Raw genomic sequence first — 17,836 nt, forward strand, 5'->3', positions numbered from 1 at the left:
CCATTGGTCCCTACCTATGAGTTGCATCAATCCCACCTCGGCCCAAGGGTCCACCTCCGGCACAATACCCTCTTCCTTGCAACATCATCTGATCCATGCATGGAGACTCCGGAGATCTGCCTACTTCTGGGGACCTGCGCATGGAATAGGGAGCATTTCAGAGAATGCAACCCTGGAGGTTCTGGATTTCAGCTTTCTATCTAAGAGCCTAAATTTGGCTTCCAGAACCTCCCTCCCACATTTTCCTATGTCATTGGTGCCCACATGTACCATGACAGCTGGCTCCTCCCCAGCACTGTCTAAAATCTTATCTAGGTGATGCATGAGGTCTGCCACCTTCGCACCAAACATGCATATTATCAGGTAATCCTTGAGCTCACCAGCCACCCAGATCTCTGCATTCCTAAAATCGAATCACCAACTATTACGGCCAACCTAATCCTTCCCTCCTGGGCATTAGCCCTGTAAGACACATTCTCAGTGCGAGAGGACAATGCACAAGGTTGATGCTCTCTAATAGGCAACTTTTCTCCTCCAAGGTAGCAAGTCCAAGCAGACTTCAGCACTGCACATGGACTCAATGATCACATTGCCTCACAAAGACATCAGAAAAATGTTACCAAAATAAAATAAAATTCTTTCTTTATTTTGAATAAAAATTCTGACCAATCTTCTGATTATTTTCTAAAACTCAGTTTGCCTAATACTAATAGAGAGAAAATTCTATTTCACTTAACACACAATTACTCTGGAATTTGTTGCCAGAGGATGTGCTTAGGGCAGTTGGTATAGCTATGTTTAAAAAAGATTTGTATAAGTTCCTGGAGGAGAAGTCTATTAACTGCTATAATCAAGTTGACTTAGGGAATAGCCACTGCTATTGCTGGTATTAGTATCATGAGGTCTACTTAATGTTTGGGTACCTGCCACATACTTGTAATCTGGTTTGGCCACTACTGGAAACAGGATATTGAGTTTGATGGACCCTCAGACTCACCCAGTTTGGCATCTTCTTAAGTTCTTATAAAGAACTATACCCCACTTGCTCTCTCTATCTACAAAACAACAGAGCTATATTTCTCTTTCATTTTACTGAAAAAAGTGATTTGTTGCTGAGCTATCTCCCTTACAGACCCTCTAGAGAAAGAAAAACTGTTTTTTCCCTCTCTCATCCCAGGATAACTGAGATCAATCAATCAATCAATAACCTCTTGGTTTTTCTCTTTCCCTCTCTTCATGGAAACAAAGGAGACCCAACTTTTTATTTCTAGACTTGAAAGGGACAACTGCAATTGGTTAAGCAGTCTCATTTATACTTAGTCCCTTATTTATTATTGGCTACAGGGATGAATAGATAATGAATTGTTTAACTATGGTTTTAGGGGGAAAAAATTCTGCCATTTAGCACTTTAAATGACATTTCTGACCAGCAAACAGCTTCCAGTCAATAGGTTTATTAGCATCATTTGACGATATGGGTCATCAAAATCTCTCTCCCTCCCCCTTTGGAATTCTAAAGGAATAGGGCAGGATTCAATTGTCAATCATAAACAAGCTAATTTCTTTTCAAAATGACATCTGTTTACTTCCTGCTGTTCTATATTTCTAAACTTCAAAATAAGCAGTGAGGAGCTGTCTCATTTGTTACTGAAATTATATCTTAGCTAGGCAGGGCAAAAAACAATATTATATTAATAAATGTTCCTAAGTCAATAACTTACAATAGTAACATATAAGTATAATTTAATCACCCAGTCTGCCTAGTTGCCCCTGCTCTAGCTAAGGATCTCTTAGCTGCCAGTCATAAAAACTTAATTGCTTTTACTATTCTTGCTCTAGTCATCACCCTTCCTTGACCCTACCACCATCCACTGTGTTAAAGATATCTCCCAAATGTTAGTCAGAGGCTTGACCTGCTACATGAAATTGTTTCTTTTCTTTCAAAAAGTCAGACTGCTGCTTATTTTCTCTGCCATCTTCCCCAGTTATGCCTGAGAGTATTCGATGTTGACACTTTGTTGGCTGATATGATCACTTCTCCCTGGGAGTTAAAAGCAGCCACAACACTATGAGTATGCTTTGCCATTTAAATGTTGATTTTTCTGCCAAATACCATGAAATATCCCCCCACCTCCATATCCAAATGATACAATGTTGCCCATTAAAAAGTAGCGAGGAAACAGTACTATTTTTTGCTCATGACCATCTTTCACATTTTAATTCAGCTTTGCTTGTTCTGTTGATCTTGCACTGGCCCTAGTAGCATAAACTGATACTGTAAGAGCAGTACTTGATTCAGCCTTTCCCCTTGGGTGCTGTAAGTGCAATACTTCTAGTTCCAAACAACCTAAGAAGTAAAAGTCAAACCCAGACATTTCACCTAGCCTTTTGCTTACTAGTAGATAACAATAACCAATGGACTATCACAGGAATGGCCAACTCCGCTACTTAAGAGGCACAAGCAGGCCAGGATTTCAGGATATCTATAATGAATATGCATGAGGTATATTTGCATACAATGAAGGCAGTGCATGCAAATATATCTCATGCATATTCATTGTGGATATTCTGAAAACCTGGCCTGTTTGTGGCGCTTGAGGATCGTAATTGGCCATCACTGGAATATCAAGCTGGCATTCTATATTTGTTTCTTACTATTTGCATTTTTAAGCTGTAGTATTTTATGCAGATGAATAGTGCTGCAATGCTACCATTATTTTATTTTAATATAGCCTGCAACTCTGCAAGCAATAAATATTTCTATTGCTAACATTTTATACCAATTCTGCACATCATACAGTAGCATTCCACATCACTTGCTGCATAGGCAAAAATATAGAATAGTAACAGAATGACCTCCTACCTTAATGTTATGAGTGGAAGGCTGCTGCCACAATTGGCAATCAAAAAAGTCAGGTTGTAAGTGGGTGACAATCCTGTTACAGTGAATGTTTCTATAATATTCCCTCCTGGACGAGCTGGCTTGTAATCTATCTGAGAAACTGTAATAATAATAAAAGCAAGTGTACAAACCACTTTAGCTTTCTGCGCAAATTTCAAAACTGGTCAGATTCTGTGAATTATTTGCTTGGTGAAAATCTGACAAAATTTTGTTTATTAAACTCTGTTGTTTGTCAAGCTGAAAATTCCAATATATGCATTGCACTTGTCTTCTTTGCCCCAAAATAAGTATCAATGATATGAAATATTCAGCTTGTTTTAGGAGCATATAATGGAAATGGGCAGTGTGGGACCGAGCTGTGATCCCTCAGGCTTAGAAACATAAACACAGTCTGACTCCAGCCTTTCTTAAAATACTTTATCTTTATTCACAGCTTAAACATAGACACAACAGTAGACTGCCTTTACCCTCAGACAGTGTACTCCAATTACTCACAGTTCAGTACCGCTTCCCTCAGTACTCACACAGCTTCGTTGCAGCTCAGTGTTCAAACAGCAAAATTCTACAGGAGCTGTCTTCCTCCTGGAGTCCTAGGCCTGGTCTTGTTATCCCCACCTAGATGCCCAGCTCTTATTCTTCAGTCTCTGGTTACGCCCTTTGAGCCCCACCTGCCCCGCAGGATCCCACCCATAGAGCATACCCTCCTTAGTGGATTTAAGGTAGAGCAGGTGTCTAGCCTGGTACTGCACAGGTAAATAGTGGAACACTAGGGGCATTATCTCAAATACCCCTCCCCTTAGGTTGGATCCATTGGGCCAAGTGACCCTCTTGGATCCCATCCAGGAGAGTCCAAGACATCCCATTCCCCTTCCTCAACCTGCCCCACAGGATCCCACCGATAGAGCATACTTTCATTAGTGGATTTAAGGTAGATCCTGGTCCTGCACAGGTAAATAGGGGAACACTAGGGGCACTATCTCACAGGCAGATATTGCAACTAGACAGAAAGTGTTCTCTCTCTCTCTCTTTCTTTCAGTCTTTATCTCACTTAAAGCAATGTTTTCCAACCCTCTCCTGGAGACACTACTAACCAGCCTGCTTTTCAGGACAGCCACATTGAATATGCATGAGATAGATTTGAATATACCTGCATGCAAATCTATCTTATACATATTCATTTTGATTATCCTGAAAACTAGACTGGTTAGGTGTACCTCCAGACAGGGTTGTGAAAGACTACCCTAGAATATGGTGGGAAGAACTGACAAACTGGGTCAGACCAATGGTCTTTTGTTCAGTTACTGGAGGGCTGCCATGCTCCAGGAGTTCATTCACTTTCTAGCCCAGTCTCCTGTCTCTGATGCTGAAAAACAGTGGGAAAAATTTTATTCATGTTGGGTGGCCACTGTTATGCTTTGTTAGGTTGGAAAATTGCAAGCCAATAAGGTTAAAAAACCTAATCAACTCAGTTAAAGCTTATCAACTGTATCCTTAACCAATAAACTGCCAACCTGGTATATCCAATGGCTACCAACAAGTTATATTGATAACTGTGCCTGTTGCCATACACACTTTAAACTTATTCAAAGCAAAGATGGTAAAATTGACCGTTTGGAGGCATAAAAAAGAAAATAATAATATATTTTCTTCAGCTTGCCTCTATTTCATGATAACATGCCCTTTTTAGGTTTAAATGATGTCTAACTCACTATGGGGGTTTACAGGTTCAAGTTAAATACCTGTATGAACTACTTGTGTCAACTGCCAGCAGGCAATTTTCACAGGAAAGTACTTTCCTACAGTGTCAAACTATGTTCAGGCTTCTACTGACACTGAGAATATTTTGATTGTCATGCTCGTGCAGTTTCCATTTTTAGCATTTTACATCAAAACTAAATACTAAATAAAACTTTTCTGGATATTGCAACAAATAATTAACCAAACTATGAAAAATACCTGTTATATTTCTGTCTGATACAATAAGTTCATCAACATAGAACCAGCCCAGTGTTTCACTGTTTGTTACTTGGGGGAATAGGTCAATTTGTTCCACAAGCACAGATGAGTTTATCGGTAGGTCTCTGAGCAATTTGGAGCTGATAGCACAATCTCTCCAGAGGTCAGTGCATCCAAACGTCCAACTGCAAGAAATATAAAAGTGCTGTGACCTGATGCACTTCATGACCAACACACCAATTAAACTAGACCAGAGACTTTAGTTTTTCATCTGATAGGTAGACTTGTATTAATTATGCATTTGATCTATAATACACTTCTTCAGTAATGTAACCCCCTACTGGCAGTTTGCTTAGGTGCAGGGGCACATAGGGTTCATGGGGCCATATTCAAAACTCCAATCTTTCTCTTATGGTCTCTTTGACCCCAGGGCAGGGTTCTTTTACTGATGGGGTGGGTGGGGGAGGAATCTCTCCTCTAAGGCCCTGGGTAGTGGGGGGTGAAACTGCCTCTTTTACCTGGGAGAGGAAAGGGCTTCTTTTCACCTTTGCCAATAAACAACTCAGGAGACTCTGGTTGAGTGTCCAAAAATAAAAAAAAAGTCAATGGCACTGTTCATATCAGTTCTTAGCACTACAGATGGCATTTACAGTTCTCAGTCTTTCCTCTATCTATAGAAGGGTCTTTTTCTCTATTAAGGCAAGGGAGACATTCACCCTCCAGGGGGTAGAAAAGTGAGGCTCCCAAGTAGCCAGGCATATCCTCATTTGGGCATAAAAAAAAACTCTCCAAAATGGTGGGAAAAATGGTAAAGTTCAGTCTTTGCCCACAGTCCTAAAATCTCTCTTCCCCAAGGTGAAGACTGCTGATGCTCAGAAAATCTCAGTATGGTTGTCCTCACAGTACTCCGGAATGTCTCCGTCACACAGGATCCCTCGCTGGAAAAAGGATCTAATCAGGAGCACCACAGCTCTCATGATGTTCCACCTTCAGGACAAGAAAGGGCCAGCAAAATCTTTTTCCCAGGTCTCTAAAACAAAAATCTCTTTCCCCAAAAACTAAATCCAAGCATCAAAATCCACTTGCAGCTGATTACCACCAGGTCATCATCCTCAGACTGAGGATGAAGTGGGCATAGTCTTCCCTATCCTGGCCCACACCAGAAGAGACTGCCCTGTAATATCTCTCTGGGCCAAAAGCCAGGGGTCTCACAAGGTAGCCTACCAATAAAATGGGGGAACAAATCCCAAAAAACAATCTGGAAAGCAAACCTAACCAGCCAAAAAGTGGACTGGAAAGGCAGTTTCCTGATCTTTACCAGAGACACCAGACTGGAGTGTTTGAAGCCCAAAAATCAACTGAGGTTAAAACTCCCCTACCTTCTCTAACTACAAAAATCGAGATGCACTGCCCCACTCTCTCAAGGACAGAGCTGCATTTATACCACAGAGGGATGGCCGTCACAGCAAACAGTAAACCCAAAAGTGCATGTGAAGTCTATCACCAAAACAAAACACCTTAATTAACCCTCCCTGAGGTATAGTTAGTTTTTGTGGGAAATCACTACTTTGCATGATTTTCGATGTACAATGTTGCTATGTCAAAATCACAAATGAACTGATTTGCTTGATTCTTGAACTCATTAGCAATTTGGCACAATTTTCGCAAACAGCTTAAGAAACACAAAATTACAAGTGGAGAAATGACAAATAGCAGTCATTAAACTTGGCAAGCGTGATTATACATGGTATTTTCTGTTATTCCATGTTATTGTACTTGCAAAATCATTCACAGTTTAGTGCAAACTTTTGGTTTCCCCTTACTAAAGGAGTATACCAATTAACTGGGAAGGTTCCATGAGGAAATGTGGGAATATGCAGATTTATTTATTTAAAGTTTTTATATACCGACATTAGTATGCAAACATCATGCCGGTTTACATTACAACTGAAAGATCGAAAAATACAATGAACAGGGGAGGGGGCATGGATGTTGTTAATTACAAAGAAAAGGTAGAATAGAAAGTGCAAACTGTGAACAATGAACGCTAAAACGAAGGAACAAAAAAGCAATGGAGTAACTTAAATACAAGGGTCTTAGGGAGAAGTTATGTACATGGGTTCAAGAGAGACTCTGGGTTGAATTCTAATGGTACAGATGGGGAAGTTCGAAGGTGTGTTAGAGCAAGTACTGGGGGGGGGGGAGAGGATTGTGGGTGTGGACTATTCTGGGTAGGCTTGTCGGAAGAGCCAGGTCTTTAGTTTCTTTCGGAATTTAGAGAAGCATGGCTCAAGTCTGAGAACAGGTGGGAGGGAGTTCCATTGTTTGGGGCCTGCGATGGAGATTGCGCGAGCCTTGTGGTGGAAATGTGGGCTCTTTTAAGGGGAGGTACTGTAAGTGTAGCTTTGTTGACAGACCTGGTGGGTCGATCCGAGCGTGAGAGGCAAAAGGGTTCTTCAAGCCAGTTGGAGTTGTAGGAGTAGATGGATTTGTGAATTATGGATAGGGTTTTAAAGAGGATGCAGGATGTTACAGGGAGCCAGTAGAGGTCTTTAAGTATGGGAGTAATGTGGTCGGATTTCCGTGTGTTTGTGATGACCCTTGCAACAGCGTTTTAGAACATTTGTAAGGGTTTGATAGTGGAGGAGGGAAGACCAAGGAAGAGGGCATTACAGTAGTCAAGTTTTGAGGATAACAGTCCGGAAGTCATGATGGTGGAGGAGGGGTCTAAGTTTTTTTTAGGACATTAAGTTTGAAAAAGCCCTCTTTGAGGATGGAACTGATGTATTTTTTAAGATTCAGTTGTTGGTCTAGTATTACCCCAAGGTCTCTTACACAGTGTTGGGAAGAAATGGTGTTGAAGGCTGGGTCGTTGCAGATCAGGGGTTTGTGGGGTTGGTGTTGGGATAAAAGGAGCAATTCTGTTTTGGAAGTGTTTAATGCAAGGTGGATGCATGTGAGGAAGTCATTTATGGAAGTGAGACATGTGTTCCAGTGTGCCAGGGCATCAGTAAGGGAGTTATGAATGGGGATGAGGATTTGAACATCATCCGCATAGAGGTAGAATTTGAGGCCAAGGTCTGTTAGAAGATGACAGAGGGGGATGAGATAAATGTTGAATAAGGTGGATGAGAGGGAGGAGCCTTGTGGGACACCTTGGGACAGGGTGTAGCTTGTGGATTCGGCATTTCCTATTTTGACAGCGAACTTCCTGTTGGATAGGTAAGATTTAAACCATAGCAGGGCTAGGCCTGAAATGCCTATTTCAGCCAGTCGGGTGAGGAGGTGATTGTGGTTGATAGTATCAAAGGCGGCTGAGATGTTGAGAAGGGCAAGTAAGTAGCAGTTACCCTGGTCCATGCCTCTGAGTATGTGATCAGAGAGGGAGAGTAGGAGAGATTCGGTGTTGAGGTATTTACGGAAGCCAAATTGGGCAGGGTGCAGTATTTTATTGTTTCAAGGTATTCTGTGAGTTGGCGATTCACTATCTTTTCCATAATCTTTGAGATAAAGGGCAGGTTAGAAATAGGGCGGAAATTGGATGGGTCTTTGGGGTATAGCGAGGGTTTTTTTAAGAAGGTTGATAGATTGTGTGTTCTAGCTGTTTATCATCCTAGCACATCTGCTATCATTGTGAATTTGTAGTTACTCTTTCAAGGAGGTAGGTTGATTTCTGTCTCCTGCTTTAATTTTTCCTAATTTTTGGGACAGGAGTAAAGAAGAGTTCCCATTTAGGAGTCAGCCTTCCACTGACGTCACTATGCAACCTTTTCAGATTGTTTGAACTTTTAAAGATAATTTTTTAGAAGATCCTGTAAGAGTCATTCCCCCTAGTTGCAGTGGATTGGGACATCCCTGTATTCTAGGCTGGATTGAACTATCCAGTAGTGATCTATCTGTAGTGAACTATCTCTCCTTCAGAGGATAGACCTGACAGTGACCTGATACAGAGGAAGAATATTTTTGCATTAACTGTCTTTTGATCTATCTCCTCTGTTTGGAGGCATGAAAGTTTTATTCCACCCCTCCTGCCTCTTACTTGATTTTTCCCAATTTTGGTTCAACTAATATTTTTGACAACTTGGAGCTGATAACCCATGGTACCTGGGAATCAGTATACCAAACCTTTAGAAAAGGGAAGTCTTTCATCCAGAAAGATACAGAAGGTTACCAATTCCATCTAAAGCAAGAGATTCCAATACAGTACACGACCAGGATAAACAAAGAAGATACAACATAAAGGTAACAAGAATGTTGTTGCTATTGAAGGAAGTGTTAGATGAGAGAGTGAGAAGTGCCTACCAGGCACTTCCCAAGGAGTTAAAAGAATCAGGAAAGAGAGTAAAGTATATTTCTGTTGCTGTCCAAAGGATTTATTGGAAGAGATTAAATCTGGAGCTAAGTTCTGATTAAATATTGGGACTGTATACATTCTAACAACTTTCAGTAAAAAGAGTTAAGAATTAAAATACGAGGTAAAGGAGGATTGAACTAACTTGAATCTACATAACCTGAGGAATTTGAGTGAGTGGGAGAAGAAATTTCAGTGTAAATAAGGAGTGCTTCCAAAGTGATTAAGAGACTTTGTTAGAAGACACGAAGTCACAGCTTTATTCTATCTGCTTTCTTATTATTTATTGCTGCTAATCAATTGAATAAGAGAAGTGTAGATATTATTCAATTATCTGATCAAACTATCAGTAAAGAAGTTGGAAATCACCATTCTTCTCATGTGTGTTTTTTGGATGCAAAGTCAGTGTAGATTGGCAGTGCTGTGAACCAAAGGATGGAGACAGGGCTTGATTACAAAAAAGCAGGGTATAAGAGCTATTGCTCATCCCCCCTCAGAGACTAAAGCTATCTGTGGAGCAAGGGAGAGGTATATAGAGATTGTGGAGGTGTTATAACCAGAAAGGGGGTCCATCCTTTATTCTTTTTATGTGCCACTGGGTGCCAACTACAGGATCCACCCCACCCAAGGGTTACAGTCATTACAGTACATTTTAAATATATTTAAACAGGAGGATTATTTTTTGCCAGTAGAGATAGAGTAAAGAGCATGACCTCAATTCTGCAAAAAGTTATAAATAGCAGTAAATCTTCAAAGAACATAATCAAAATACCCCTTGAGGATGTCCACATATCAATTTGCGTAGCATGAAGGAAAATGCCAAAATGTGAAATCTCTGCAGTTAATCAGCCCTTTAGCTACCACAGGAACTTTTCCAAATAGAGACCCATGAAACGATCTGCAGTACCTACAACAAAGTCAGGTTCATCATGCAGACCAAAACTCTAGAGGCACAAAATAATGTTGATGTACTAAACCAGTGCTTCCCAATCTTTTCAAGCCCAAGGCATACCTACAATAATAAGAATATCATGTGGCACACCAACCTCGGCAGAGCGAGCAGTGGTAACAAGAGGACTCATATGGCCAAAAGATGAGCTGGGAAGCACAGAATGCCCCTGCCTCTCTTTAAAATTTTAAAACTAAGGGAGGGAGTGGACAGAGAAATATATAGACCTGTCACAATGGAGCAGCCTTCCATTGAAATTAACTGATGTGGAGGAGTGGCTCTAATAGTTAGATCAGTGGGCTGTCCATGCCCTGCATGTGGCTCATTAATTCTCACATTCATGGGGTTTATGCTGTAGCTAGGAAGAAGCAATATCAATAACCCCAAAAAATAGCTTGAAATGAAGAATAACCACGTCAGCCACGGAGCAGGTTGCTGGCAGGCTGCACTCTGGTAGCGCACCGCTCAAGCACACGTGGTTTCCCATTTTAAAGGACTGACCATACACAGCCATTTAATGTGCATCGACAGTACGGTTCCTGAAGCTCCCTGAAGAAGGAGTATTACACTCCGAAGCACTGCCGTGTCGGAGGACGGTCTTCAGGACTGCATATGCAATTAAATACACAAGTGGATTGAGATAAGTGCACGCATTAGTTTTGTTTTTTCATACAGTGCCTGCTCTTGTGATATAGCTCCAGAGAGAGAATATCCTAAGGTCTATGCAACCTATGATTAGATAAGCCCAGTGCTACACGGGCTTCATCACATAAGCCATAAAGCACTTTGTGGCTCCATATGATGGTTGCTAGATACCATTTTCAAGAAGAGTTCTCTATATATAGCTGAATTATTTTTTTGTAGCTAGGAAGAAGGCATGCAAGACTATACATTAACTCAGAAAAGAGTTTCCTGGCACGATTAATAGCCACTCCTGTTCTGTCTTGTTTCTGTGAGATGCCGAGAGCAGAATCCAGATGAGGGCCTGGATCTGAGCATCAGGCAGTGGTGACTTTTCTGAGGTATACCTTATCAGGTCTGAAAGCCACACCAGTGTGCCATGGCACACTGGTTGGGAAATACTTGTACTAAACTGTGAACGGCTTTGCAAACATGATAACGTGGAAAAACAGCAAATAGCACGTGTAATCTCATTTGCCAAATTTAACGCATGGTATTTGCCATTTCTCCACTTGCAATTTTGTGTTTGCTAAGCTGTTTGCGAAAATTATGCAAAACTGCCAATGAGTTCAAGAATCAAGCAAATCAGTTCATTTGTGATTTTGACATAGCAACAATGTACATGGAAAATCATGCAAAGCAGTGATTTCCCACAAAACCTAACTGTACCTCAGAGAGGAGTAGTTAAGTTTTGTTTTGTTTAGTTTTTTTATTTTCTATAGACTTCACAATTCAAAGTGGACTTTGCCACCAAACAAATCCCTGCTAATCGTTTTTCCTTTTATATAAATGACCTAGCATTGTGAAAAAAAAGGTCTTGCTATACCAGGCCATTCCTAGGGGTCTCTGCAATAATTTAGTTCTTTTACAATGAAGTTTTTATGCAGTCAGTGCATAAAAAGACCAGCACTGCCTTGAAAAACATATGGTCCACTGAAGTAATAGAGGTCTCTTCTGCTTAGCAAATTATTAACTGCTATGAATCTTTCTAAAGCTGCAGATCAGAAGCATGTATTTTGTACCTCTCTGGACTGCTCTCATTGAAATTCCAAAAGCAAGTAAGATTTTTCTTCACAGACTTCTGAAAGACATTGGTGTATGACAGTGAAATATTCAAGGCATCTTTCAGATATCCTTTATATGCAAAGCACACCTGCAAAATAAAAATACATTTCATAATGAAAAAAATCCAGTTATTAGAAAGCTGGCACTGGTTTGTAAATATAGTGAAGATTTGATAAGTAATTATGTTGCATTTAGTATTTCATCAAAAAAAGAAACAAAATCCATACTTTATAAATCAGAAGGTACCAAATACCATGCTAGCAGTGGAGGAAAAATAATACACAGAGAATTTTTCAACAAAACATAAACAGAAAATGAAAATTATATACATAAAAAAATTCCTAGAAAGGGGTATTAGATAAGCAGTCTAAACTTGACAATTTGTTGAACTGGGTCTATGACTTCACAGTTTGTAGCTTTATCCCTTTCTCGGGACTGACTACTTGCCTGATACCCATTTTCATGTTTTGGTTTTATTGAAAAATGATTCATTTTTATTTTTAGCATCTGTTTATATGGTGGTTAATACCTACTGATTTGTTTTTATATTTAATATTCAACCAGCATATATAATATTATTTTATAGCTGTAGTCTTTTTAGGCTCATTCATTAAGTTAGTTGTTGTTTTTTTCCGCTATGCCAACTTGTGTATGATTTTGATTTTGTAGCACTGGGCCAATCGTACTGTAAAGGAACTTTGGTTTCCCCTTACTAAAGGAGTGTATCAATTAACTGGGGAGGTTCAGAAAGGAAATAAGTGAGAGAGGTTTGGGTTTTGCTCCCCCATGTGGGAACATGCAGATGGTATGTCCTAGCTGTTTATTGTCCCAGTGCAACTGCTGACCTTGTAGATTTTGATTTAGACTGTCAAGTAGTAAGAAGCTTGTTGCCTCCTGCTGTATAATTTACCCATTTAGGATTCAGCCTTCCGTTGACTTGACTATTCAACCTTTTAAGTATTGCTTTGGACTCTTTTAAGACAATTTTTGAGAATTCCCTGTAAGAACCATTCCTCCTGGTTGCAATGGATTGCGGAATCCCTTACTCCTGGGGAAATTCTGCACAAAACAATTTAAAATTCTGCACATAAAAGTTTAAAATTCTGCGTACAAAAACTTACAATTTTGTACAATTCTGCATATTTTATATTGATTAAAATAACACAATATACATGTAATACAGAAAAAAAGATGTAGAGTTTTAAATATTTTGAGCACAATTTCCCTAGAAGTTCACTGTAAGGGTGTTTCTTTCACCCTCTCTCCCTACTACCCTGGCCAGTCTCCATTCACTTTGCCCTCTCAGGCCCAAATTCTTCCATGTGCCACTATCTCTCCCCTCCCCTTCTAGCCTCAATCCCTTCTACTCTGTCTCCACTCTCAGAGCTTGACCCCTGTCCCTCTGTCCCTCTCTCTCACATACACAGGCTTCTTCTCTATAGTGCACATACACACCCTCTCATAGAGGCTCCCCTCTCTCTCTCTCGCATATACACATCACCTCATACAGGCTCCCTACTCTCTCTTTCTCATGCACACTCACTCTCATACAGACTCCCCCTCTCTCTGTCTCGCACACACACTCAAACACCCCATATAGGCTCAATCTCTCTCTCTTGCAGACACACCCAAAAAGGCTCCCTTTCTCTCTCACACATCCCTTCACACAGGCTCCCTCTCTCACAAACAAGCATCCTCACATACACACAGGGGTAGGTTTTTAAAAACAGCGCAATCGCATGCTTTTGTTTGCGCAGCAGGCGCAAACAAAAGTACGCTGGATTTTATAAGATACGTGCATAGCCACACGTATCCTCTAAAATCCTGGATCGGCGCGCGCAAGGCTGCCGATTTTGGGCAGCCGGCGCGCACCGAGCCGCGCAGCCTGCCTCCGTTCCCTCCGAGGCCGCTCCGAAATCGGAGCGGCCTCGAAGGGAACTCTCTTTCGCCCTCCCCTCACCTTCCCCTCCCTTCCTCTACCTAACCCAACCCCCCCCCCCGGCCCCCCCCTTTACCTTTGTCCGTAGATTTATGCCTGCGAGAAGCAGGGCTTTTAAAATCCGCCCGACAATCCTTTTATCACACATACCAGTTTCCAATCTCTCACACACATGCACACTCCTTCCCAATCTCTTCACATAGGCTCCCTCGCTCTAACACCCACCCCACCCACCCTCACCTATGCTCTCTCTCACTACCCCAAACTTGCAGTGTTTTATACACACACACACACATTCACTGAGGCCTGCTTCATCTTTGCTGCAAATGGGACGGCCTCTTCTCACAGCATGCCTGGGCCTACTTCATTTTCACCACGAGAGGGCAGCCTCTGCTTGCGGTGAAGAAGGAACTGTCCCCAGCATGCTGCGAGTAGATCCCAGCCCGCTCATCACATGCCGAAGCCTGCCAAATTCTGCGCAAATTCTGCACAACTGTGCAGGAGGAGAATTCTGCGGGAATGCTGCGCTCCACACTAGTGCAGAATTTCCACCAGAATAATCCCTGTATTCTAGGCTGGATTCGGGGTGAGGAAGACCTGCAGTGTGCTATATTTCCTTCAGAGTATAGACCTGACAGTGACCTGATACAGAGGAAGAATATTTTTGCATTAATTGTCTTTTGAACTATTTCCTTTGTTTGGAGGCACAAAAGCTTTATTCCACCATTCCTGTTTCTTGCTTGATTTTTCCCCTTTTGAGGTTCATCTAATGGTACCTGGAAGTCAGTATATTAAATGTTTGGAAGAGGGAACTCTTTCATCCAGAAAGATACAGAGGTGTCACAAATTCCATCTAAAGCAAGGGTATCCCGATACAAACCATTACCAGGAGAAACAAAGATGATAAAACATAAAGGTTACCAGAACCAGGGAGTGAGAAGTGCCCACCAGGCACCGCTTAAGGTGTTAAACAGTGCTATCTGAGGAGTTAAATATGTCTAAGGATGTCTTAGAAGAGAATAAATCTGGGTCTAAATTCAGATTAAATATTGGGATTGTATACATTCTAACCATTTTCAGTGGGAAGATTTAAGCTTTAAATTAGGAGTTAAAGAATAACTGGAGTACATTCAATCTACTTGCATACTGGAGAAAGAAACTGGAGAAGAAAAGGGATTCAGTATAAATCTAAGAGCTTCTGGTTGAGAATAGAGACTTTGATGTAGAATTGGAGTCACAAATGTATTATATCTTCCTGCTATCTTATATTTTTACTTGAACTATGAAGATAGTTTAATTGTAGATAGCATCTAATCATCTAATCAACCAACAGTAAAGAATTTGGAAACCATCATTCTTATTTGAATGCAGAGGCAGTGTAAAGAGTAGTGTTGTGTACCGAGGAAAGAAGAAAAGGCTTGAAATGCAAAGAAGCAGGGTATAAGAACTATTGTTCATCCTCACACTTAGATGCCTGGACCTCAGAGAGTAAAGCTATTCGGTGGGAGAAAAGGAGTTTCACTGAGATATTGGAGTGGCGGTGCAAAAAGGGTCCATCTCTATTTCTTCCTATGTGCCAGGGGTTACAATACTTACATAAGGGTATGTATTGAGTACATATCTTGATATTGTAGATTTAGAACGTTTTATCAGATGCTTTGGACTCAAGATGCTGAACCTGCCACAAAAGGGTTCAGTCCAACTGGTCAAGTGTCCATCCACACCAGAATCATCCAGCCCTTAGTAAAGAATAAAGTGTATTTTTAAAAAAGAATTTTTTAATAATAACACAGCTAAGCATTTGCATAAAGAGGGCTTAAATACCCTCTGGAACATTGGTAAATGAGATGATATAACCCTCATTTGAAATATTACAACTAGTTTTGGTTTCTTCACTCTTTTGTATAGTCATTTTACATAAGTACACGCCACAGAAATATTGTGCTCCTGAATGTATATCATAAATTAAAGGAATTGCATTTATTTTGGTATTTTAAACAAAAAAAATTAAAAGTCAGAAAATAAACCACACTCCAACTGGCAATCAAAACACAACAAAACTTTAGAATAAATGTTAAAAAAAATCATTCTACAATAAAGCTGTAAGAACTACTGGATTAAAAAACAAAAGTAAAAAAAATAAAGAATCATCATCAGCAAAGCCCCTCTAGGTAACACCACAGCCATGATTCAACAGTTAAGAAATTCACATTTAAAGCATGCCTCCGATAAAAAACAAAAACCTTCTTAAAAAATTTCTGCATGAGCAAAAAAATATATATATAATTGGTGGGGAAGGAGGAAGAGGAAGACAAAAGAACTAGTAAGGACCAGAATACAGTTATTAAGAACAAGGGGCCTTATTTTCCAAAAGTATCGCACGCGGTAAGGGACGTTTCGCACGCGAAATGTCCCTTTTCACGTGCGATACCAAAATGGGGGCGGAGTTGGCCCCGGAAGAGGAGGAGTCGGGGCGTCACCAGGGCCGACTCCACGATGACGGCGCACACAGCGAAAAGGTAAGTGCCTTTTCGCTGCCTATTTTGCTCCCAATAGCTACACCTCCTATGGTGGCGCTATTGGGTGCGAAAACGGCAGCGATCTCACCGTGACGGTGCAATCGCTGCCGGCTAGTGCAGGCCCGCCCCCGTTTCGGCCCCCCGCCCCTCATCTTCTAAAGTATCGCAGGCCTGCAATACTTTAGAAAATGAGGCCCAAGGTTAGTAAGGAAAAGTGATGATGGATAACCAGAGAAGAGAAGACAGTTTACAGTATAGGCTGTTAGAGCAGATGCAGTAAGGGAGTTCTCTTATTTTGAAATGCTCAGCACTAAAGATGTGATTTGTTTTTGTGTGGGTGCAACCGGGGGGGAGGGGGGCGTGTACAAGGCAGAAGGCTCACCTTCTGCCTAATACCCTTGCACTGGCTCTGATAGTAATTGTAGAGATCCTGGTTGTCCCCTACTAATACTTGGATAGAACTATAACATTTGGGTATGGGGAGAGACAGAGTGATGTTTATTGGGTTTGCAGCACCCCCATGTGGCACCTAGCAATTTAGTGTCCCCATTGTTTTCCCAGAGAGATCACCATTCTGCTCTCATGGATTCATTTTGCTTTCAAGTATACAGCAAGTCCTAAGCTATGATCTTATTTTTCTAAGTCTTAACCTTAAGCTCTATGGAGACTTTTGTTTTGGATGAGAGTTTCTTTCCACCCTCTCAGTCCACTTATTTGAGTATGGAGTATCAAATCGTTTCAGCTCAACTAAGCTATTTTGAGTTTTCTTGTAAAACCATGGAAGATGTATCTTCTGAACAAAGGAAACTGAGATCATCAGAATCCAAGGAGAGGATGACTGTCAGACATCATGAGAGAAAAAAGAAGGAGAAATAGGAGAGAAGGAGAAGAGATTGACAACATCAATGGCTCATGAGAAGCTACTAAGGATAATGAGAAAGAGAAACAAGGTATCATACTTGATACTACAAAAGGAGGTAGGAGATAAAAGATTTAACACTTTAAAAGGACAATTCTGATATTTCATCTATATTGGGAGGGAAGCTTCATAACTTGCCCTGCATTCCAATGGGAGGCAAGAAATCAAGTATTTAAAAGAACTAATTAAATGTGAGAAACATCTGAACTTAAGAGACTATAAATAGTCATAAACTTACTAAAAGAACTTGTACCAATCTAACAATGAAGTACATAGCTATAAAGATTTTAAAACTCATCACGGCACATTATTGGTAAAAAAGAAATGTTGGAAACCACCAAACAACTCTCATGTGTATTTTTGAGTAGTGACATCATTATTCGCTATGCTGAGATCATTAGTGCTGAGTACAAGAGACTTAGGGGTAGATTTTCAAAGGGGTATGCGCGTACGATACGCGCGTACCCCCCAAAAACCTACCCCAAACCCCCCCTGCACACGCCGAGCCTATTTTGCATAGGCTTGGCGGCACGCGCAAGCCCCGGGATGCGCGTA

General features: G+C 40.9%; 1 protein-coding gene across 3 annotated transcripts in view; it reads right to left on the reverse strand.

Annotated features, from left to right (window-relative positions):
• Positions 1-17,836, reverse strand: part of PKHD1 (PKHD1 ciliary IPT domain containing fibrocystin/polyductin) — a 1,284,809-nt gene that overhangs the window by 1,107,225 nt on the left and 159,748 nt on the right. For all 3 annotated transcript variants that reach the window (XM_029596114.1, XM_029596113.1, XM_029596115.1), the window contains 4 exons: positions 15,440-15,582; positions 11,862-11,992; positions 4,859-5,043; positions 2,864-3,002 (listed from right to left, as the gene is read on the reverse strand). In XM_029596114.1, the coding sequence (XP_029451974.1) occupies positions 2,864-3,002; positions 4,859-5,043; positions 11,862-11,992; positions 15,440-15,582 (598 nt within the window). The remainder of the gene's footprint in view (positions 1-2,863; positions 3,003-4,858; positions 5,044-11,861; positions 11,993-15,439; positions 15,583-17,836) is intronic.

The sequence above is a fragment of the Rhinatrema bivittatum genome, chromosome 3, assembly GCF_901001135.1.
Source record: "Rhinatrema bivittatum chromosome 3, aRhiBiv1.1, whole genome shotgun sequence".
Classification (NCBI taxonomy): domain Eukaryota; kingdom Metazoa; phylum Chordata; class Amphibia; order Gymnophiona; family Rhinatrematidae; genus Rhinatrema; species Rhinatrema bivittatum.